The 24,554-nt window shown below is 45.5% G+C and overlaps 1 protein-coding gene across 2 annotated transcripts in view; it reads left to right on the top strand.

Annotated features, from left to right (window-relative positions):
- SPTBN5 (spectrin beta, non-erythrocytic 5) overlaps window positions 1-20,176 on the top strand; it is a 379,061-nt gene extending 358,885 nt beyond the window's left edge. For both annotated transcript variants that reach the window (XM_068254311.1, XM_068254312.1), the window contains 6 exons: window positions 7,850-7,939; window positions 10,330-10,421; window positions 11,871-11,956; window positions 13,894-13,951; window positions 17,412-17,467; window positions 18,285-20,176. In XM_068254311.1, coding sequence (XP_068110412.1) covers window positions 7,850-7,939; window positions 10,330-10,421; window positions 11,871-11,956; window positions 13,894-13,951; window positions 17,412-17,467; window positions 18,285-18,403 — 501 coding nt within the window. In that variant the 3' untranslated portion in view covers window positions 18,404-20,176. The remainder of the gene's footprint in view (window positions 1-7,849; window positions 7,940-10,329; window positions 10,422-11,870; window positions 11,957-13,893; window positions 13,952-17,411; window positions 17,468-18,284) is intronic.
- Window positions 20,177-24,554: the final 4,378 nt, after the last annotated feature.

Below are 24,554 nucleotides of genomic sequence, written 5' to 3'. Positions count from 1 at the left end.
CTTGGAAACTCCCCCTTATCGGAACAATTATGAGAATATACCTTGAATGTATCATTAGAACTTATGTTAAAAAACCAAACCTTTCCTTCAGCCACCGGAACTATCGGTTGGGCTTCAGGGTGGATCTTTTGAATGGTAGCCTCGCATTCTGCGTTATTGAGCCTGCAGGCTTCTTCACTAAATTTGACTTGCCCCGGCCAACGCAGGTACTTCTGCAAGAATTGCCCGCATGAGGACAACTCTACTTGCTTCACCTCCCCGTCTAGCACCAAAAAAGGTTGACCTCTCAGGTCCTGGTGTAAGACACGGGTTAAGGTGGGAACTAAGGAAGTAGCGGTGCCTAAAGGAATGTTGCACCGTTTCCATTTGTTCACCCAAACATCTCGAAGCTGCCATGCAAAAGATCCTTCTCCAGGAAAAGTAATATACCTCCCCTTGTCCAATCTCTCGCTGACAAAATATGTCCCCAGCTGTCTTGATTGGACCTCTTCCCCCCTTATGTCCTGAGGCACACTATGTACCTGAGGTCGGGAAGACTGTACTCTCTGCAATCGTTCGATTAAGAGTACCTCTTCACTTACCCAACTATCATGAGGATAAGCTGTTGCATATGGACTGTGTAATATCGTCCCCTGTTGTGACCCGTGTGGTGTGAATGGGGTTCCCCGTGTGGGCTTTCCCTCCCCCGGGACCGCTCTCCCCACCCTCTTTGTCACCTGGAAATGTGGCTTGATCTCGATTTTTACTTCTTGTTTCGAGAACCACCCACCCTCGGCTTTCCAGCCTTTACGTGTGTATAGTTGTTTCAGAGGCACTCTCTGTTGGTAGCTCCAGAGTGCGATGTTGTCCCCTGCGTCTCTCTGGTAAGAGAATTGACGCCTCCTGCTCGTTCCTCTCCAATCTGGAACCATCTCACTCTGCATAACCAAGACAAGGTACCCCTGAATCACACACTCCACCTTTTGCACGTACCCATTGTACTGCAATGTACCTTTTAACAAACCTTTGGATCGGTGCGTCGATTCTGGGAGTGTGGTACTCAATAGCAGATTTATACTGCCATTCAATTCCCACTGCCCGCACACCTGACCCTTCAGACCTTTCACCCCCCTTGTGCCCTGAAATTTATTTTCTCCTGGCACAAGTGCTCTTTTCCTCCGTCCCTGCATGGTCCATCTGTGCCAAGCGGAGGGAGGTGTGAAAGGATTAGTACCTTTGTCACCCAACATTAACATGCTTGGGCCTTGCATTCTCATTAACCCCCTATTATACATGAGAATGCCCTCTCTTCGTTCTCCTAGGACGAAATGGCAACCTAGGATCACCATCAGCACGGTACTCTTCATTATAAAAGCACCACCTTGGGAAAGAAAAACATTAGCACTTTGCATTATGCTTTGCTCAGACAGTTTTGTTAGTCTCTTTCCGATCTCCGAAATCTCGTGTTTTAGTCTCTTTCCAATTTCAGGAATCTCGTGTTTTAATCTCTTTCCGATTTCAGGAATCTCGTGTTTTAGTCTCTTTCCGATTTCAGGAATCTCGTGTTTCTCCAAACTTAGATTGGCATCTGGAACCTTTCGCTTATCCGACTGACATCTCCATCTTTGCTGCCAGCACTGCAGCTGTCTCAATTCCATATTGCCAAACACCTGAAATCGAAATACAAACAAATCAATTCTTATTAATGATTTGGGATTCGCCCTGCGGCTTGTACTCTGTACACTTTAAATTGATCAATATATATCGTAATTGATCTCATTGCGTTATGGTTCTCATCTCATGAACTCTGTTTACTCTTTTTGGTAGATTGGAGTTAAACTTCACCCCCCTACCTCAGTACTATCCTCAGTACTTACCTGTTTAAAATATGCTCCCGCGGACTTCACCTTTGGAAGCTCTCACCTCATTGCAGCTCACTCCACATCCCCCCTTATCTGTCCATGCGCGGCCGTCGCATGCACAGATTACGGATGCCACACCTGATGCTGCTTTGCAGGTGAGCCTGCAATGCTCTTACTCATTATCGCATTTACTTATCTAGAACTTCATCGCGATACCAGCTCTGCTAGAAGTTCTGTGTGTTGTACCCTCTGATCAATGTCTGCCGTGCCACCACCTAGACTACCCAAAAAAAAACGGCTGCCTCCCTGTAGGAAGGAGCACCTTGCACTTAAACTACACAGGGTGCAGGGCTAAGCATACCAGCGTCACATGCCTGTATGCAGATCCCTGAATGCCCACATGGTAGGTAGTCACATGGCAAACACCGTACTGATACACTGTCACTCTGTACATGGCAATTCTATCATCTGTATAATTGCCCCATGAACTGCGGTCAGTTGTTGTTCTTTGTGCTACAATTGATAGGAACTGGAAAAAACATATTTGACCAATCAGTGGACGAAAAAACACACACAAAAAAAACGCCCCAGCCCAGCATAGACCTCTCAGTCAAGCTCTGGCCCTGTCCACGACAAAAACCGGAAAAAAACGTTACCGCTCTGCAGCAGCGGCGACGCCCTTTTTTCCACCTCCGGCACCCCCCTGATGCACTGTCCCCCCCTATACTCTATTGGGAACTCATGCTGCACCACCCATTACGGTGCCCCACTTACAGGAATAATCCCGTAAGCAACTCAGTACAGACCCTTTCCTGACCTGCACTGCTACGTGTGTCCCTGCACCTAGCTGGGACACTTTTCCTATCCGTGCTCCTGCTAATGTTACAGTAATAGCTTGGTGCACGTATCCTGGCATTCCTTTCCATGGACTCAGGGAAAAGCCTCTGGGGAAATACTTCGAGAACCGAGACACTCAGTAGACTGTCTCTGTATTTCTACCCCCCTCCCTTTCAGCTGCTCTGCCCGGAGCCGCGAGCACAGCCTGACGTGACGTGGATCCCCCAGCCCCTCCTCCCCCCTGCCATGACGTGTGGGGGCCATGACTCTCGGGGGCGGGCTCTCTCCACTGCCGCCATTTTGAGTCCTGGACTGCCAGCTAAGATGGCTGCTCCCATAGCAGCCTCTCGTTCCTATATCTTAGGAGAGAACACAAAACTCACACAGAACATACATTTTATGCAGAATGACACAGTGCAGAGAGAAAAAAAATAACAGCATTCCGCCACACACACTTCGTCCCAGCTGCGATTATTCACCCAGGGACGTAGAAACCTCTCTCTCCTCACAAATCATCTGCCGTTTATCTCTGCCATAACTCAAACCTACTCAAGCGCGCAGCGTAACTCTAAACCATATTAACAGCTATTACTGCTGAAACGCACAACAGACAAACTGGCTAAACAACATAACAGATACAGATATTTAAAAGCATGTTAGCAGCTCTGACTGGAAACGCACGGAGGAAAAGCAAACAAAAACCTCACCCATTATCTCAGCTGCAACTATAAATTAATTAGAAAAAAAACCAGCTCACCGAAGAAAAACTTACTTCTAAGTTTTACAACTGTCTCAACTCCCCTCTCCTGTCTACTCAGCTATCTCTCTCTTTCTTCTCTCCCCTCCACCTGCTCGACAGCCGCCCCCCCCCCTATCTCTTCCGTGGGGCGCTCTCTGCTAGGCTAAAACGCAGCTGGCATCACTCCCAGTCTCTGGACGGGGAGAAAGAAAAACAAAACCAACCTAGAAGAAAGAACAACAACAAAAAAAATAAATAAAGCACGCAGCCTCCATGCTGCACTTAACACAGAATGTACATATGACCACATTATCCTCTCCTTGTTATAACACCAAAATACAACACAGATAACGCCATATCACAACGTAAATCAAACTTGCCTGAGCAGCGGACTTCGTACGCCTGCCAATTCGACCAGCTTTTGGCAACTCCACGAAACAGTGGATCCCTGGAACTACTGAGCGTCATCTCTGTGTACCCACACTGGCTCAGCGGATCGATCTCTAGCGGCAGCTGCCAGCCGGCCTCGGAGCCTTCCAGTCACCTGTGATCCGGTTTAGGCTATGACTGCGTGCACTTACAGTCAAAGTTTAACATCCACGAGTTTCGCCGCTGGTTTCCTCGAATTGCAGCCCGTGTGTGCTCGGCTCCCACACACTCACACCAGCTTATCAGTATCAGCTTGATAAGCTTTACAGTCCGCGTCCGTCTATTCCGCTTGTTTTGCTGTGGAATATCTTGAAAACTTCTTCGGCCCCGGCCCCGTCTGCCTGTTTTGCTAGGCAGGGAAGGGTTTCAGCGCCACTGTTATAAACTGTTCTTATCACCTTGCTTCGACACCATCGTCTCACAGACTGTGAGATCACTTGACTCTCCACACCGCAAACAGGATATAGACTTTCTCAGGCTTCTTCAATGTTCACGTTATTTATTCAAGTCACAGAAAGACAGATAGATACAGTCATCATTTTCTAGCTATGCCAATCTTCATGTTGCGTTACGAGCTCGTGATGAGACTCCCTGCTGAAGTCTATCAGGTACCTTCTTCCTAACTACGTTACACTAAACTACCTATGTACAGCATACATTATATCAGATTACAGAAAGGAAGAACATGCTTAGAAGTCGTCCCAGTCAGCCTTGCTAGCTAGTGCGGAAGGAAGAAGCAGAAGTGAGCTCTCGTAGCTCCCTCAGCCTTTAATACTGACTAGGAAAGGGTTAAATATGACATCATCTTCGCCACCCCCTAAACCAGATTATTGGTGGACCCACTCGTGGTGTCATCATACACACCTACTTGATTAATAATCAATGAGGCATTTGACCCATATGCAGGAACGTGGATGTTTAGTAAATATGGCCAATGTTTTCTGTTCCTGTGGTGTAGTGTTAAGGTCAGAGTAGTCCGATGGCCTTCTTTTAGGAACATGTTCTCAGTATCTGCGTGTATCCTCTGCTACACGCAGACCCTGAGATGCCTCTGCCTGCATCACAAAACCTCTATTTATTTTAAAGGCATACACTGCGGACAAGCCTTTTACATAAAACTCAGGCCAAGTAACTGAGGCCTACTTAAATTATAACACTAGACACCAGACAGCTGTATAGGAGAGGGAGGGGTACCACTAGACACCAAGGAACTGTATAGGGAGGGAGGAGGGCCATTAGACACCAGAGAACTTTATAAGGGAGGGAGGTGGCCACTAAACATTGACGTTGGCCCGCCACTTGGTCCTAGTGTTCAGTTTCGGCTCACTTCACATTTGAGTTTGACACCTCTGATGGGCCCCTCCACCATAACATGGGATACAAATGAATATAAATTAATATAATTTTTCAAAGTTTTTAGTTCCACTGTAGTATGCCACCACCTTCTACCAACCCTATACTGTGTAACCACTGACATTGGCTGGGACCACAGTGGACTACTCACACTGATTAGTACTGCTCCCACAGGGGACTGGTACCACAGTTTTACCACTGACCAGGACTGGGACTGCTTTGGCAGGGAGCACAATTTTACCACTGACTGGGTCTGCAGTGACAAGTACTGGAACCTCACTGTGACATGGCAGATGGCAGAATTTCAGAAAATTACGTGATCCGCAATGTTTCCATATTGTATCTCCTGCTGATTACATATGTTGCTCTCTGTAGAATCACAGCCATTCACTCACTGAGGATGTTCAGATCTGTGCTTGGTTGGGGGATCAGGAGGTGGTGTCAGAGGTTGTAGTGAGCAGAGTAGAAGCGAGTGGGATGGTGGACACATTACAGTGCCAGGTATTGCAGTAGGGGGTGAGGGTAACTGAGAAAAACTGTTATCAAATCACAGCGGGCAGTCTAGTTGGCCAGGTGTTTGCAGTCTTGAACTATAGGATGCATTAAGTGCATCACAGCTGTACAGTTTGGATGGAAACCAAGATTTATGCATGGTCAAGGCTGGACTTAGACTATTACTTTTAGCACCCTTAGGCCAACTTTCTAGCTGCTTCCCTTCCATGTGCAGCCCCCCCCCCCCCTTTCCCCTGGAGTGTGCAGCTTCCAGATTACACGTGTACTATCCATGTACAACAGCGCCACTCTTAATGTGTAACTGTCTGGAATAAAATAAAAAATCAATACTTTATTTTTATCTGGTAAACAAGTAATAAGGATGCTAACCAGGTAATCCAAAAGTTAAAATCACTATTACTTTTCTTGTTGATAAATGATCATTCCCCAGTTTACCTGACTCTTATTTGGTAAACACAAAATTTGGTACACAAAAAGGAGGTTGCAGGGCATGCTGGGTTGTCCTTTTTTGCTTCTATACTTCCCCTCAGACTTAACTAATGCAGCCTGATTGGCTGAAGCCTCTTTGCTTCCTGTTTTTCCCTCCCACACATCTGTTCCTCTCTGATTGGCCAATATTTCTCATGCTGAGACAATGCACTTTCTATAGTGAAGGGTGGGCAATGCATACACAATCAGGCACAGGAGAGTAAGGGAGGAAATTACATCAGGATTGGCTTCAAAATAGCCACAGCTAAAATGGGAAATGCAAAGAAGGATTTTCTCTTTTTTTTACTGTAGGAAAATCACTAAAATCAAAACATGGACAGTGCAATGCATATGTTATGTAAGTAGAGCAAGTATTTATCTACTTATATATGCGGGGTTTTTTTAGATAGTATGGCTGACAGCTCCTCTTTAAGTAAGAAAAAAAAGATCCGCACTTAGCCCATAATATCCGAATGGAAACCTTTATTATAGATATATCCAGTAAGAAACATGTTTTGGACCCACTTGGTCCTTAGTCATAGCCCATAGCCTAAGTGCAGATCTTTTGTGCTTACTATTGTTCTGTGGACTGGCTACCTGTGGTCAGGCACGGCCTGGATACCGGGAGTGAGAGCGGTGTTTTTTTCCACCTACTACCTGTAACAAGCACCACTCTTTCATGCACTGCTCTCTTGGGCAGCAGCACCCCTCTTCCATGTGTTGCTCCCCATTTCCAGCCCCCCTTTTTTCAATTTATATCCTTATCTTCCCTGTCCAGCCACCCCCTTGGGCTGCTGGTTCCCAAGGTGAGGGACTTTGTGGCCTTTCCAGAAATCCGGCCCTGTACACATATCTAAATCATCCAGAACATTTTCTGATATGCACAGAAAACACAGCGTGCCTCCTATCATCCAGATCAGGGCCGGCCCGCTCATGAGGCGGGGTGAAACATTTGCCTCAGGCGGCAGATCTGGGGGGGCGACACCCGCCTGTCCATGGTTGCTGTGGGCCGCCCACCGAGCTGGAGGGGTAGCTGGCAGAAAGGGGGTATTGGGCCTAGCGGTGGGGAGGGGGGTTGGACCCCCCCTCCCTCGCCTGGGTCCCCCGATCTGCGCTCCTCCTCCAGCGTTAAGTACCAGCGTGCATATGATTAAGAGGCAACAGGCGGGGGAATCACTCACCTCTTCCGCGTTCAATCGTGTGCTCCACTGACGTCACTTTCGGCAACGCCGCCCACTGTATTGTAAGTGGACAGCGTTGCAGGAAGTGACGTCAGTGGAGCGCACGATGGAACGCGGAAGAGGTGAGTGATTCCCCCGCCCGTTACCTCTTAATCATATGCACGCTGGTACTTAACGCTGGAGGAGGAGCGCAGATTGGGGGACCCAGGCAAAGGAAGGGGGGGGGGTCCGACAAGCCCCCCCCTCCCCACCACTAAGCCCAATACCCCCTTTCTGCCCACTACCCCTCCAGCTCAGCCGTGGGTGGGAGGGGGGGGAGGCGGCGATTTTTTTCTAATTTTGCCTCAGGCGCCAAAAAGTCTAGGGCCGGCCCTGATCCAGATATTACACAAAATTTATTTCTGACAGACCAGAGTGTCAATCTCTACAGTATTACGGAAAGTATGATGTACTCTACATTTTCATTTACACCTTTCATTTTCATGCAGGTGAATGAAGCCAGCTTCTGGCACTCATACTACATCACACTACGTGGCCAGATAATGAGCTTCTACTCTGCCAAGAAGGACGAAGCCAAGGTACCAACCAATACAGGATCTGTGCACATTTCACTGCCATAAACCTGCATGTTGGAGATAGAGAAATTGGAGCAAAAGTAGAGCTGTTATTTAAAGCATCTAATCAGAAGTTAATAACTGATGAGTGAAGGAGCCCGAAATGGAAACAACTGTCAAAAACAGGTTAAAGAGCGAAGTAAAGGTTGGCTTACCATTACACTCCCATTAAGGCAAAGGGGACAATTACCCCAGAACCCCCGACTGCTCCCCGGGCCCTTCCCCGTGCCGCCGTACCCCCCAGATGGTCTCCCCTGTCTACTCTCTGGGCCTCTGCACGATTTGTGGCTTCATTGTAACTCGCCTTCCCCAGCAAACTGCTCTGTCCATGCTCCACCTTCATCCCCACTGCCTGTCTGCCTCCATGACCCGGCGCAGGTAATTTACCGCTAACATGCACCTGGCTATGGAGAGGAGGCAGGCAGCGTGGCTAAAGACATATGCATGGGCGGAGCAGTGCGCCGGGACAGGTGAGTTACAACAAAGTCACAAATCGTGCAGCAGGGGCCCCCAGGGAGCAATCTGAAGGAGGATGACATCTGGTCTATCAACATTTCAGCATACCCATAGAAATAGCATACAAATGCTACTGAGTATGTGCAAAGTCATACTGCACATAAATTAACCTCATAATACCCACCAGCAGCACTAACCTTGCCACTCGAGTTTCCAGCCAAAGCTGAGCGGGCGAGGGTCCTGTTGTGCAATGTCTACTATCCAGGGGTTTAGTCCTGAAAAAAAGAGGTGAGTGGACTCACCCTATAAACCTCTGCTCCGCACCAAAAATGGGCGTGGTTAAGCATAGCGTGGGCGTGGTCATGGGTGGGGCCAAATATACTTGGCCTTAGCAGTGGTATAAAAGGTTTGCCAGGGGAAGTTTGAGCTCTGTCGTAGTGTATCCCCAAAAAGTAGATGTAATCTGACAGCATTTCACCAAAAATACACATAATCTGGCAGAGGTTCCTCCAGAATACAGATAATATGGCAGTGGTTCCCCCAAAATAGACAATCTGGCAGCAGCAGTTCCCCCAACATACACATAATCTGGAAGCAGTTCCCCAAAATACGCGAAACCTGGCAGTGGATCACCCAAAATACACGCAACACCCAAAATACATGTAATCTGGCAGCAGGGGTCCCCCAACATACACAATCTGGCAGCGGTTCTGGTTCTTAAATCCTAGGTAATAGTGGTAATTTAGCATGAATTTCTAGAGCTGCACTACAGTTAAGAAAAGTGCAAATCCATCCCTAAACTGCTGCAGATTAAGAAGTGCTTGATGGCAGTTCTAAAGATGTAGAACTGCAGGCTAGACATGATTGCAGAATGCAGGCTAGACATGATTTGTGATGTGCTCCTCCCCCCTGCTGAATTCCTCCTCAGAGCCTGCTGCTATCAATACAGCAAGTGTGTTGGTTACCTCAGCAACAGGAATTCCCCTCACACACTGCACTGTCTGAGAGACCTTCCTAGCTCCTCCTATTTTACAACAATTTTTGAAGGAATCTGCACTATTTAGTGATTTCTTAGGCTGTCTGAGACATTTCTGCACGGATTTCTAAAAACCTACTAATATTTCGTCTCAGACACTCTTGATAAATCTGGCCTAGAGATTCTAAGGAGGGGCACTTTGATTTCTTATGATAGGATAGTAGGGATTACATTATGAGCTCCTCTGAGGGACAGTTAGTGACAAGGCTATATACTCTGTACAGGGCTGCAGAAGATGTCAGTGCTATTGAAACACTAAATAAATAAATAAATTATCAAAAAAAACTTTTTATTTTTTAATGAAATGCTCCAATGGCTAAGGAAATGAATGTTTCTAGATGAAACAACCGAGTAACCAAGCATCTCAGGGTGACCCAAAACCTCTAGGAAAGTAAAGGGGACTAAGGCCCTCCTACAAAAAAATGCTTGGTTACTCTGTTGTACTGGTCCAAGCCCTATCCCATACTGCAATATCAATCCCTGCCATGCACTGAGGAGGACCAACATTCTGAAACAGGCTGTCTGCATGTTGGGTTGATGTGACTCTGTGAAATGTAAAGCTGTAGGCTTGCCACCAGCGGTTCTAAATATAAGCCTGTCTTCAGGGGTATAAAGAGATAATTTGCATATTCAGTAGCTGTGCATTGTGGGTAACCACAGTTACACACTTAAATCTGAAATATCGCAAATACCTTCTGTTTTAAGATTGCAAACCACGCTATCTGCAATGTTTCTAGATGTAATGTAATGTCACTAGCTGATCAGGGGACATTCCCTGTCATCTCTGACCTCATGAATTCACACTGGAAGAATTATCGGCTAGAAGCACAATAGTCTGAGTTGTATGTTGTTTCTCCACCAGAATGAAACTGCGATCCCATCGGTCAGTGTGGTGGATGCCGTCTGTGAGAGGATGAAGGACACATCAGACAAAGTGAACACCTTTGCTATGAGGTATCGCATGCATTCACATTTCTGGATAAACTTATGCTGGGCCTGTAGGGAGAGTTATTATCAAAGCTGCCATTATGGAGTCTTCCAGTCTTGCCATCTTCCTCCTTCATCTGTCACATTCTTTCCCGCTGCTCGAGTCCGTCGTTACTGCTGACCCCGGGCGCAAGCGCCTCAATACTGATGGGAGCACTGACAGAAGTGTACTGCTGGGGCTCCCCAAACCAATAGGAATCTTCCCTCCACAGGGAGGATTCCCATTGGTCCACAACTCAGTCACATGAGCGGTGGCAAAGAAACCAGGTGACAGATCCATAATGGCACCAGTGAACTGTCTGCAACAGACTTGCAATGGACCCAGGGCAAAACATAAGCAGGGGGCCACCTCACATACAACTACATTAATCACTCACTGGCTGTCCCGGTAGTCTTCACCGTGTGTCAAGTGTAAACACGCGCCGTATCGAGAAGAGGCAGACGGTGTGGCTAAGCATGCATGGACGGTACAGCCGCCACCAGCCGGGACAGCCAGTGAGTGATTAATGCTGCTACACGTGAAGGGGCCCCAGGGAGCAGTGGAGGGAAACAATTTGGCGGGGTCCCGCAGTGCGGGGGCTCTGGGGCAATTGTCCCCTGCTTTGCCCATATGGCAGAGCCAGCCCTAGATTGCAGAGCCGGGACAAGGTCCTCCAGCACCCAAGGCTGAGACACCAAAGTGTGCCCTCCATCCCCCCCACCCCAGCCGTCACACACTGATTGCTATTAGACTAAGAGGCGCCACAGGGCCCACAACCTCCCCAACACCTTAATATCTAGTTATCTGGCTTGCAGTCACTGCCATGTATCCCTTTTTCTTATTTCTCTCTGCTTCAAACACAATTAGGAATGACAGCTGACTGAATTCTGCGCCCCCTCCTACACTGCGCCCTGAGGCTGGAGCCTCTCCAGCCTATGCCTCGGCCCGGCCCTGCTAGATTGGTCCCAGCGTATCCGCACAGTACATGCTGAGAGTGCACTGTTGTGCATCCATCATTAGTGTGAACTGAGCGTAATGCGTTTCAATGGCGGACCAAGTCATCTGGTAACACAGGCTATACCTACAACGTGAATGCTGTATGTATAATGCGAGTTATGCTATTTGCTTCATTACCTCTGCTAATGTTTACATGTGTTTTCCATGCTCAGTAACTTTAGAGAGTACACCCCATGATGACTATTTCACAGCTATCATTTTGGCCTATAGTTTTGCTACTGGCTAAATGTCGAAACCCAATGTGAAAATAAATCATACTGTAAATACAGTTGTTGGGACCTGAGGACTGAGTTTACTATATCCAGAGGTTTACTATATCAGAGTTTATTATAACGAGATTCTACTGTATAGTTCTATGTACTCCAGTGTAATATTTTTGTGGTATTGTATTTAAATGTGTGGATGTATTTTGCTTCCAGGACCACCGATGGCTCTGAATACATCTTCTCAGCTCCTTCAATCAGGAAGATGGAGGTCTGGATCCAATCAATTGACAGGAGAGCAGGTGAGCATTGATTGCTATGCGTCAGTAATGCATGTGAAATTCTGCCTACCATTTGATGTTAGGTTAAATGTAAAATGCATCATTGCCTCCCCTCCAGTTCCCCTACAACAATCCCCCATGTATTTATGACCCATTGTGCTTGAGGTGTGTCCACAGACATTGGCTGTTCATTAGAGCACCGTCTTACTGCCTCAAAGCTGCTCATTCCTTCCATTGGGAAATTCCAGGGATACTGTCCTCCATTGCATGTATGGGATTGCATGTATGAGCATCAGGGGCAAGCCGAGGGAGAGGCTCAGGAGGCAGTGGCTTCTGGGCACAGAATTCAGAGGGCACACCTCCCCGAATATCCTCCCTCATCCAGCCATATGCGGAGCAGTGCAGAAACCACAAACAGCCAATGAGATTTCAACCATTGAAGTCAATGGAAGAAATGTAAAAGGCTGCCATTCTCACAGTAATAAAGCCAGAATCCCCAAACTTGGCAAAGTTGTTCACTTAAAGACGAGGTTACAACTAGAGATGGCCCAAAACGGTTCGCCGGCGAACTTCGGTGGTTCGCGTTGAACCACAATTTTTTTTCAAAAACGTTTGTGTTCGCATTTTTCCCATAGACATTAATGCCCACCGACTTTAGCGGTTAATAGCAAAGTCCCCTTACATAGTGAAAACACCAATTTTGCAGGGTATGTAGAGGAGGGCAGTGACTACAAGAGGGACTTTTTTTTCAAAAAGACGTTATAGTTTTTGAGAAAATCGATTTTAAAGTTTTAATGTAAATTCTCCTTCTGACCGTGGGAAAATTAACCCCGCCCACTTTAGCGGTTAATAGTATAGTATAGGGGTACAAAGTACCCCTTACCCATTTCCACAAAGGGTTAAATGAAATAAAAACACAACAACCAAAAAAATCCTTTAATGTTCTTAATTAACCAGCAATACTTACCTGTACCTTTTACAAAAAATTTCCCATGCCAATATCCTCAGTAAATGATCCCACGAATACAGAATCCTCTTATCTTGCGATCTTCAATTAAGTTGATTGAAGATCTCCGCCGCCCCCCACATAGCAGAGAATGCGTCCTTTGGGACGCATAGCTGCCGGCTCCCGCTGTCTCTCCCCACCGGCCTTCACCTGTCACCGTTAGCCTAGGTGAGGGTGACAGGTGAAGGCAGGTTGGGGAGAGACAGCGGGAGCCGGCAGCTATACGTCCTGCACAGGACGCATTCTAAGCTATACTAACGGTTCATGAATGATCCGGTTCTTTTTAATGAATTGGCTCTTTTTTCTTTGAAACTTTAAAATAGATTTTCTCAAATAGTATAAGGTCTTTTTGAAAAAAAAAACATTTTTCCTCTTAGTTATCAATAGTTTGTCACTTTTTTTTATTTTTTATATAGAAACAGTGTCGTTTGATGACACTCAGATGCAGTACCATCTGAATCCTATATAGCCTAGGTTCTCAACATGTGGTACGCGTACCCCAGGGGGTACTTCTGATGGTTCCAGGGGGTACTCGACTTGATAAACTTTACCAATAATAACAAATTTTGAGTTTAAGAAAATGATAAATCTTATTTAAACAATACCAAATTAATATTTTTGCTAATTAAAAGCAATAGTAAATGTTTGGAAAGTGTTTAGAACCAATTTTCATGTACTACAATCAAATATATATTTGTCAAGGGGTACTTGTGATAATGTTTACTATGCTAGGGGGTACTTGGTGAGTACAGGGTTTTAAAAGGGGTACAAACCAATAAAATGTTGAGAAACACTGCTATATAATATATACACTGTCATCTCCATCTTGTGGTCATAAGTCAAACTGCAGTTTATTAATTTTTTTCCTTGCATTCATTATTGTCACTATTCATACTCTGCCCTACATATTCATTTTTTTTTAAATAATCACAAATCTGTGTCATTTCTTTAGATGTACCTGCTGTGAAACCAGAGGTAAAGCCCTACACTCCAATCCGTGAAATCACAAGGTCAGTAATAATCATATAGGAAAAATGATGTCCTATAAAAGTGACTTGTGTTTTGCAGATATACAATTAACAGCCCCCTGAATCATATATATGCATAAAAAGCCTGTTTGGGTTTAATTAGCTTCTCGTTAACTTCAAGTAGACTAATCAAAATAGTTTTGTTTTGGGGTTTTTTGTTCCTCTGTGCTCAAATTATTAACTTTCACCAAACTTCTACACATTCTGGGTGGTTAGTCCAGCTTGTCCACATTCTGGCAACATTTAAGTGACCCTTGTTACCTTAACCACTTGAGGACCGCAGTGTTAAACCCCCTAAAGACCAAGCCATTTTTCATCAAATAGGCCACTGCAGCTTTAAGGCCTAGCTGCAGGGCCGCACAACTCAGCACACAAGTGATCCCCCCCTTTTCTCACCACCAACAGAGCTTTCTGTTGGTGGGGTCTTATCACTCCACCAGTGTTTATTTTTATTTATTTTTTACAAATATTTGTCATTATTTTTGTAATAAATTTCCTTATTATTTTTGTTAAACCCACCCTCCCTCCCCCTGCCACCCAATCACTGTGATCGGTTTTCATAGGCTTCAGTCTATGACAGCCAATCACCCCTGAGCCTCTGGAGGGGACAGCCGTGTCACACTTCTGTCCCCAGTACAATGCTGCCTTAGATCGCATCGCTGTACGGAGTGAAATGACGCGCATTGGCGTGTGCGATCTCCTGCAAAACAGGCCCACAGGACCTAACACCGATCGGCGTTAGGCAGTCCTGGGGCTGCTGCCGCCGCGGCCACGCCCATCGTGGACATCCAAGCTGAAAGAGAAAAGTTTACTTACCTGGGGCATTTTCATCCCCCCGGCAGTATATCTGGTCCAACGCTGCAGTTCTGATACCTTCCAGTGCAGCGCTGGCCCCTCCAAAAGAGCCTTAAACACAGCAGTGGTTGTGGGATTCTGTGTTGGGTGCATCCTTGCGCCTCGATCGATTGCTCTCCCATACTCTTCTCAGTCTTTGTGAACTGCGCAATCGCAGAACAATGTGGTTGATGATCTTTCAAGAGGGGCTATCGGTGCACTGTAGGGCTCTGGGACCAAGTCACAGGCCAACCTTAGTGTCCAGTGGCCACCTCTCTCCCTTATAAAGTCACCTGGTGTCTAATAGCTTCCTTCATCCTCTATACAGTTATCTGGTGTCTAGTGCCCTCATCCTTCCCCTATACTGTTAACTGGTGTCTAGTGGCCCTCCTCTCTGCCCATACAGTTCCCTCGTGTTTAGTGGTCCTCCCTCCCTCATCTAAACGGTTTCCTGGTGTTTAGTGGTTCTACCTCCCTCCCCTATACAGTTTCCTTATGTCTAGAGGCTCCCTCCTTTCCCTATATAGTTCCCTGGTGTCTAGAGCTTTCTCCCTCTCCTCATGGCTTCCTTGATGATCTAGGGCTTAAGCTGGCCATACACTGGCGATTTGCCGCCGTTTCGACAGCAGATTCGATCACTGGGATCGAATCTGCTGCCAATCGTTCGCGCTACACGCCGAATTTCGATCCATTCCATCCGATCCCGTCGATTGCGCCGTGCGGAAAATAACCGTCGATCACCCGCGGGTAAAGAGCGCATCACTAGCAGCGTTCGAGTGCCCGACGACCGCCGCAATAGAGCTGCAATACATTACCTGCTCCGCGGGCGTGACTCCCGGGTCTCCGCTCTTCATTCTCCGCTCTGGTCTGGTCTGGTCTCCGGCATGCTTCCCTTCTTCCTGTCCCGGCAGGAAGTTTAAACAGTAGAGGGCGCTCTACTGTTTAAACTTCCCCCAGACAGGAAGAAGGGAAGCATGCCGGAGAACAGACCAGACCAGAGCGGAGAAGAAGAGCGGAGATCTGGGAGTCGCGCCGGCGGAGCAGGTAATGTGTGCGGGATGGGGGGAAGCGGCGGCAGCACCAACACCACCACAGATTGTGAACGGTTTCAGGCTGAAATCGGTTCACAATCTGTTTGCAGTAAAGGTAGCCATACGATCCCTCTCTGATCAGATTCGATCAGATAGGGATCTGTCTGTTGGTCGAATCTGATGGCAAATCGACCAGTGTATGGCTACCTTTACTGTACAATATAGCTTCTCTGGTTGTCTAGAGTGGGCCAAACATAATGGAAACCACCTGAGGGCTAAATCTGATGGCTCACACAGGCTGGAGTTTGACATGTAGGATATAGGGTGAGAAACACTGAGGTACAAGCCATCTGAGAGGGCACAACTCCGAAAGGGGAATACTTTGTTAGGGATAGTTCACACTCGGGTAGCCGCTAGCCCGCGATCGCGATTTTAACTTAAATCTCCCTGCAGTGTGAATGTGTCCATAGGGATACATTGTAGCAGCGCTTTGCTGATCGCCGGCCATCAGCAAAGCGCTCAAGAGTGCCAATGTGAACCAACCTTTAGTGTTTTCCATACCCAATGCTTACATTTGTATTTGCTAGAATATTAACAAAAATACATTAAAGAGGAGCTTTGACCCAGGATTGAACCTCCTCCTAATCAGCAGCTGATACCCCCTTTCCCATGAGAAATCTTTTCCTTTTCTTGGATAGATAATAAAGGACATCTGTATGACTGATAATGTGGTGAAACCCCTCCCACAGTGCGATGTCATGACCATGGTCCTGACAGTTTGCTTTCTGTGTACCTCATTGCATTGTGGGAAGTGACGTCTGTTTCCAACTGCCAAAGCAAGCAATATCTCCCTCTGTGCAAAGAATTCTTAGTAATCGAACGCTCCACAGCAGGGGCGTAACAATAGACCTTGCAAGGGATGCAGCCGCAGGGGGGACCCAGAAGCAGCAGGGGGGCCCATGGGGGGAGAAGTTTATTTTCCCTGTCCTGAGATACTGCAACTAAGGGCACAAAGAGAAAAAGCTTTCTGTTGTCTGCACAATTGTTCTAATGACTGCCTCTGCTCAGTCACTGATGAGGAATCATACAAAGATTTGTAGACTGTCCTTATTCAGTGTGCAGCAGGGTCTTGTGCACAGCGCCCAGCCCCCAACCTCTCCCCAAGTGCTGTGTACTGTAGTGATGCTGGAGAAGTCTGCAGAGCCAGTTCTGCTCCATCAGAGATGGACAGAGTGAGTGTAATAAGCTGAGGCTGGGAGCACAATCATCTGTCAGTTTTCTGTATGGGTTTTCTGTACACCATGCATGCAGGGGGAGGGGGCCCCATCCAAACATGTGCAGAGGGGCCCAGTGATTTCTAGTTACGCCCCTGCTCCTCAGTGATGCACCTGCCAGCAGTAAAGATGTTGCCACATGTGATACATTTCAAAATGTAAATTGGGGGTGAGGAAAGGTTTTACAGTGGGCAAACTCTGACTAAATATTTTATAAAAGAATATTGTTAAAAAATAAGCAATTTTATTAATTACACTATTTTCACTACAATTCACCTTTAAATTATTTTGTGACTTGTACAGGAGGACATTATCGTTTGAACCAGACACTAATGGCCACGGAATCCCTGGCAGCAGAGGTAAGATCATGCTGTATTCACCAATAGCCAATGAGAAGAAGCTATTCCAATAACCATTACACAATTAATTTCTGTTGTGGCAGCACAAATGACTCAATTAGTTTTCTAAACATACAAGAGTTGATCTAGCAGGTTCTTCTCACGGAAGTGTAATAAGGTCACCCTGTCTGCACCAAGCCAGATGCAAATCTCTGCACTAATTACAAATGGATATTTATTCACCATCCTTATGAAGATGCAATCTGCTTCATTACTCAGTGTACTTCAGAATGCTGCTTCCCAAACCTGTCCTCACCTCTCACCAGTTTGGCATGTTTTACAGATAAAGTCACATGTGCAGGAGAGGGGTGGTGAGTGTCCCAGCATTTTGGTGTAAGTAACTGTGTATATCAGAACAGAGGCCTCACTAGGGTCACATGACATACAGGAAGTATGCCAAGCATTAGAGCCTGCAGAAGGCGAAGTGAATAGACGGGCATTGCTGGACTTGTCCTGGAAGGTATGTCCAGCACTGCCGCAGTTTGGGAGATGGTGGGAAAACAGAGAGACACAGAACAGGCACAGAGAGAGAAGAGGGGACACAGAGGGTGCACAAAGAGAGAGGGGGAACAAAGCTTGATTTGAAGGAAATCGTGAATCGAATCGAAATTTCGGATAGTAATTGCTCAATTCAATGTTTTTTCTAGAATCGTTGAGGCCTATTGATGAGTCTATATAACCAAGTATAATGCTAATTTCATATAGCTCCTGTTTCATTAATAATCATCTCCTATGTAACCTAGCAGAGCACGTTATCATGTTTCCCTTTCCTCCATAGTGTATATCACCTCAGAGAGGACCAATCTAGGAGCATCTTACACTCCAAATGTGGTGGAGACAGATGATGTCAAAGAGAAACATAAGAAGAATGTTTTTAAGAAGTTCTTCAAGAAGTAATGCAGCGAGATGAGGTCATAGCATCACTCTATGTTGGATGCAATCGTCTGAGTGTGCCAAGCGGATCGGACCAATCTCCTGTTGCCTGGTAACAGCAGACACACCCATTTTGAGAGCAAAACTGTCAACTTTCAAGAATATAATCCTTACCACTTCGGTCTTATTTTTTTTGTTTGGGGGGCACTGTAGTTTATTTTTTATGTTGATAAAAGTACTAGTGGCTTAAAACGGAATCACGCTCTTCTCGTCTCAGCACAGTGTGCTTTAAATATCAGTATACCTGCATTACTGATTTTATCTTCTATTTTTAATAAATAGGAATGTCCCGTCTAGTAGGGACATTAAAGAACATTGAGCTGTATAGTCACAAAAGTTCATTACTGTAGGAACACCACTAAATAAGGCTTGTATGGAAATGAACTTGTCCTAATGCCGGGGACAGACTTTAGCCCTCAATGGAGGAGGGAAAAAAATTGTTTATTTTCAAACAATGCACATTGCCTGGCTGTCCTGCAGATCCTCTGCCTCTAACGCTTCTAGCCATAGATTCTGAACAAGCATGCGAGTCAGATGGTTCTGACAACAATCTAACAAGATTAGCTGCATGCTTGTTTCCGGTGTATGATTCAGGCACTACTGATGCCAGAGATCTGCAGGATGCCTGGCAAATGGTATTGTTGGAAATAAATATGGCAGCCTCTAGATGCCTCTCACTCACCTTGTCTTCCTTTAACCCCCCCCCCCCAAACTTTAAATGACAACCTGGATTACACACAACACCAATTGTTCAAATGCTAATTCACTAATCTTTCAGCGGCCCTCACTATGGTCTGATGTGACCCAGGCAAGGTTGGCAAACCCCTTTGCCAAAAGCAGACCGTTTTTAATAAATCCAGGCCAAGTCTGCGGTCTCACTTATATTCTCCAAAAATTCCAGGAAGCCCATAGAGAATCTGACCAACTGCTGGGTGGTGATGGTCATGTCTAGGAGAACTTCATGGAGAAGCATGTGACTTGTTTGATCACCTGATAGATTTGCAAAGCTCTGATTTGCTGTGACCGCACCCTGCTTTAGCACATGATCAGGGCTGACGAATCAGAGACTTGCATATCTATCACCTGACCAAACTGGTCTCATGCCTCTCGATGACTTCTCCTAGATGTGACCAGTTTTACTGCTAGGTATGTTCATGCAAGTATTAGCACCTCCCTCCCCGCCGCTTTGCCGATACCCCCTTCCTGCCCGCTACCCCCCCCCCCCCTCGCGCCCCCCCCCCCCCCTCCCCACACACACCCACCCATGGTCAGGCGGTTGCCGCCCCCACACACACACACAGGCGGGTGCCGCCCCCCCATGCAAGTATTAGCGGAGTGAAATAATTGTTTCTAGCTCATGAAATAAACTCCAGTGTGCACAAGGAAGCAGTAAGAGACACTGGTGGCAAAGCAGATTCCCGGTCCTGCACTGGAGCAGGAAGGGGGGGTACATTCTACCCCTCCCCGACTCTAGTTTTGCACACTTGGTTGATACATATGGCATTGCTTTTACTGCACTGACTCAGGGACACAATTACCAGTTGTGCAATTACCAAAATTATAACTATTCAAACATATTTATTTTTATAATCTGTTTTAATAATGAAGACAATTTATGGATGTAGATAAGAAATTTGTCAGTTTAACCCCAATTAAAAAAAAACAAAGTCTTAATTTATGTGAAGATACTAAATGTAAAATAAATATATATACTGAGCAGATTAGGTTTATATACTTTCTATTATAGAAATGTATTGACTTTAAATAATAAAGCATTTTAGTAACATGAAACATTGATTCATTTTTTTCCTTATACAGTATATTTTAATTTCAGAGTCATATAAATAACCTCAGTGGCGTAGCAATAGGGGTTGCAGAGGTAGCGACCGGATCGGGGCCCTTGTGCCAGAGGGGCCCCATGAGGCCCTTCCTCAACCAAAGTATTAGCTTGTTTATTGGTCCTGTGGTGGTAATAATCACTTCTATAAATGCTGTGAATATTAGTAATCACTAACAAACTGTTCTTCATCCCCTTCTTGCACCTCTGGCACTGTGATTGCCCTTGGCAGGTTGTGTTGCGCCGTAATCAATACAATACAATAACCTTTATATAGAGCTTTTCTTTCATAGGACTCAAAGCCCTTAGGCTCTCTCAGATTCAGTAATTGGTACCCTCTTTCCCCAAAATTATGGCATCCCCTGAAAGTAAGCCATAGTAGGAATTTTGAGCATACTTGAAATATAGGTCCTACCCTGAAAGTAAGCCCTAGCAGCAGTAAGGGGGAAAAATATGGAAACTTGTGTTATTACTGGAGCCCATAGTCTTGCGGGCAAGTAGACACGGGACACAGGAGGACAGGTGGTAGAGGAGGACAGGTACAGAGGAGGATACCAGGGGACAGTAATGGTACAGAGGGGAAAAAAGTGGCACACAAGAGGTGGATCCAGCACAGAGGAAAAGGTGTCACAGTGGGGAAGTCAGGAAGACACACAGCACAGGAATTGAAATATAAGACATCCCCTGAAAATAAGCCCTAGCACATCTTTTGGTGCACAAATGAATATAAGACACTGTCTTATTTTCGGGGAAAGACGGTAGTAGGATGAAGTGTTCACACAACAAAAGTTATATTTCTGCAAATGCCAAACTGAACAGGTGGGTTTTCAGTCTGGATTTAAACACGTCCAGGGATGGAGCTGTCCTGATCTGCTGAGGTAAGGAGGTATCAAGTGTTACATATAGAGTGCTTGGGGGGCCTCATGTAAAACTCGCACTGGGGCCCATAGCTACGCCACTGAATAACATGACAACAGACATGATACTTCCCAATGGGACAGACTATGCGGTATATTTTATCTTACAGCGGTCCCTTCTTGCTGGCAGCATGTTCATGGAAATGTATTTGTTGCAGGGTGGGTAGTAAGACAGTGGCGTAGCTAAAAGGGATGCAGAGGTAGCTACCGCACTAGGGCCCCTGGACCAGAGGGGCCCAGTAAGGGGCTCTCCTTCAACTGCTTTATTAATGGTAGATCACCTCTATATGTACTTGTATTATTAGCAACCATTAGACTGCCCCCCCCCCCCCCCCCCGCTTACAGCTCTCTGACACTGTGGCTGTCCTTGGCAGGTTTTGTTGCTCCACATCAATTGATAAACATTGGGCTCCTTCAAGAGCTCCATGCATAACTCGCAATGGAGCCCAGAGCTCCTTAGCTACGCTACTGTAGTAGGAGTGAGGCGCTTTGTTCACTGTGGTGCGTTGCAGGGCGGTGTAACGGCCGCTTTCTAACACTACTTACTGCACTGCAATCCACCGCTTGTGCCATGATCACAGTGCGGCGGTAGCAACACACTGCATGCAGTGCATTACCGCTAATCATACACTCAGTGAAGTATACTTTTCATTGACTGAATGCTTCACTGTATGCAACGCAATGCGGTCATAACGTGCAGTAGAACTTTTTAAGTCTGTTGCATTCCTGTTATACATGGAACACAATGCAATGTCCCACTGTGAATATGGCCTTAGCCTCACTTTGGTCAGTTAGCCGTGAAGACACCGCAGAGAATCATAGCTGCCCTGTTGCAACAATACCGGCATTACTTTGTGGACGGAGTTCTACTTTTGGTCCAATGATCATGTGTTTTTTTTTTCTGTAGCACCTAGGTCAGTCTGTATGTGCACAAGAGCCAGTGTATGGATCCCAGGAGGTAACATGGTGAGGTACGTATAGGACCAGCTACGGCTGAGATATATTTACTTGCTCATTTACTGACAAATGTATCCAGTGGATTCATTACCAAAATGGCAGCCACCATATTTTAGGTTTACTTTAAACTGCTTTCTGAATCTTGCTACTTTCATGGACCCTCCTGTTCTGGCAGGATTTTTTTTTATTCATGGTGTTCCAGAAGTTCATTGGCTCCGTGCAGAAGTGCATTAGTTCATGAACTGAGCATGCCCAGTAAAAGATAAGTTTATGAATTGAGCATGCCCAGTAAAGATTAGTTTATAGATTGAGCATGCCCAGTAAAATATTAGTTTATAGATTGAGCATGCCCAGTAAAATATTAGTTTATAAATTGAGCATGGCCAGTAAAAGATTAGTTTATGAATTGATCATGGCCAGTAAAAGATTAGTTTATGAATTGAGCATGGCCAGTAAAAGATTAGTTTATGAATTGAGCATGCCCAGTAAAAGATTAGTTTATAAATTGAGCATGGCCAGTAAAAGATTAGTTTATGAATTGAGCATGGCCAGTAAAAGATTAGTTTATGAATTGAGCATGGCCAGTAAAAGATTAGTTTATGAATTGAGCATGCCCAGTAAAAGATTAGTTTATAAATTGAGCATGGCCAGTAAAAGATTAGTTTATGAATTGAGCATGGCCAGTAAAAGATTAGTTTATGAATTGAGCATGGCCAGTAAAAGATTAGTTTATGAATTGAGCATGCCCAGTAAAAGATTAGTTTATGAATTGAGCATGCCCAGTAAAAGATTAGTTCATGAAGTGCTTGTGCACAGCTTCTTTCCTTCGTGCACGAGCAGCTCCTATTACTGGGCATGTGTGGTTAGTGAACTTGTGCACATGCTGTAGAAATGCACTCATACACATTTTCTGGGCATGCTCAGTTTGGAACTCAATGTCAATCTGCTCTTACATGGACAAAAGGTGTGTCTGGCAGAGAGGTTTTAAAGCACACCTGGACTAAGAGGGATATAGAGGCGGCCATATTTATTTTCTTTTAAACAATACCAGTTGCCTGGCAGTCCCGCTGATCTCTAGGCTGCAGTACTGTCAGAATCGCACATCTGAAACCAGCATACATCTAAACTAGTCAGAAACATCTGACCTGCATGCTCGCTATTAGAGGCAGAGGATCAGCAGGATAGCCAGGCAACTGGTATTGTTTAAAAGGTAATAAATATGGCAGCCTCCAGGTGTGCTTTGATCTGGTCAGGGAGAAAGTTTACCTTGGTGGTTGTTTTCCTACCTTTGCATGAAAGTATCGCTATTTATACATAATAGTTATAACTGTGTGTTTGCATAAAGTGATGTAAAGCAGTATGGAATCTGGCAGCCTATGCAATGAATACATATTTGCACACCAGTATTAATCTAATCCACAAATAGTGTGCAAGCTGCAAGACAATTGCACAACTGAGAAACAAGGGGGGGGGGGGGGGGGGGGGAGTCCTGCCAAAATCAGCTGCACCAATTCACAATAATCAACATTATTAGTTCAAAGTCAATACAAAAGTTCAAATGATCAAACCAATTAAAATGCTGTACACACAGCAATCAATGTCTCCTCTATTTCCTGTAACACCAAAGAGGCTGACCTGTAGAAACCACCTTACTCCCTATATCTGCCTTTAAACTGTTGTGACATCCAATTTTGGATTTGTGAATGCAAACATTGGAACTGTGCCCAGGTACTAAGCTTCTTTATATGCACATCAGCCACCTTAAAGAGAACCTCCAGACTGAAAAGGCTTGGTGTTTCTTTAACAGTTTCAGAACTTTGTTTTTCTTACCCAAGCCTCATTTTTAGCTGCACAGAAGAAAACTGCCCGGGCATTTTACCCCTGATGCTGTGCAAAGCATGATGGGATTTCTGATGTTGTTATTCTCGTTCTGCTGTTTTGGTGCAAATTTTTTTTTATTTGAGATTTGAAACCTAGTGCGTGCAACTGGGAGGGGTGATCAGGACACAGGACAGTTGGAACTGTGCCTCATGCTCCTTGTCACCTCCTTTCACCCAAAAAGATGGCTGCCCCCATGAAATCACAAACATTTGCCTGTTCTTTTAAAACAGGGTAAGATATATTACCTATCTATTTTAATTAACATAACTAATATAACTTAATGATAGTATGTTTGTATATATGGATGTTTAGGCTGAATTTCCGCTTTAAGTAGCGCTTAGGACCCAGGCCCAATTGTTGTGACATCCAATTTTGTATTTGTGAATTCAACAGTTTAAAGGCAGATATAGTGCTGGTAAGTCTCAAAGACCCTAATATCAGCCGCAAATAAGTCTACTGGAGTGACGTCAAACCAGCCGTGAGAGCCAAGATAATGGTTGGTTATGGTTTTCTCTCTAGATCT

The sequence above is a fragment of the Hyperolius riggenbachi genome, chromosome 9 (genome assembly GCF_040937935.1).
Source record: "Hyperolius riggenbachi isolate aHypRig1 chromosome 9, aHypRig1.pri, whole genome shotgun sequence".
Classification (NCBI taxonomy): Eukaryota; Metazoa; Chordata; class Amphibia; order Anura; family Hyperoliidae; genus Hyperolius; species Hyperolius riggenbachi.
The sequence above is the reverse complement of the archived record's forward strand: the minus strand, read 5'-3'. Positions and strand labels throughout refer to the sequence as shown.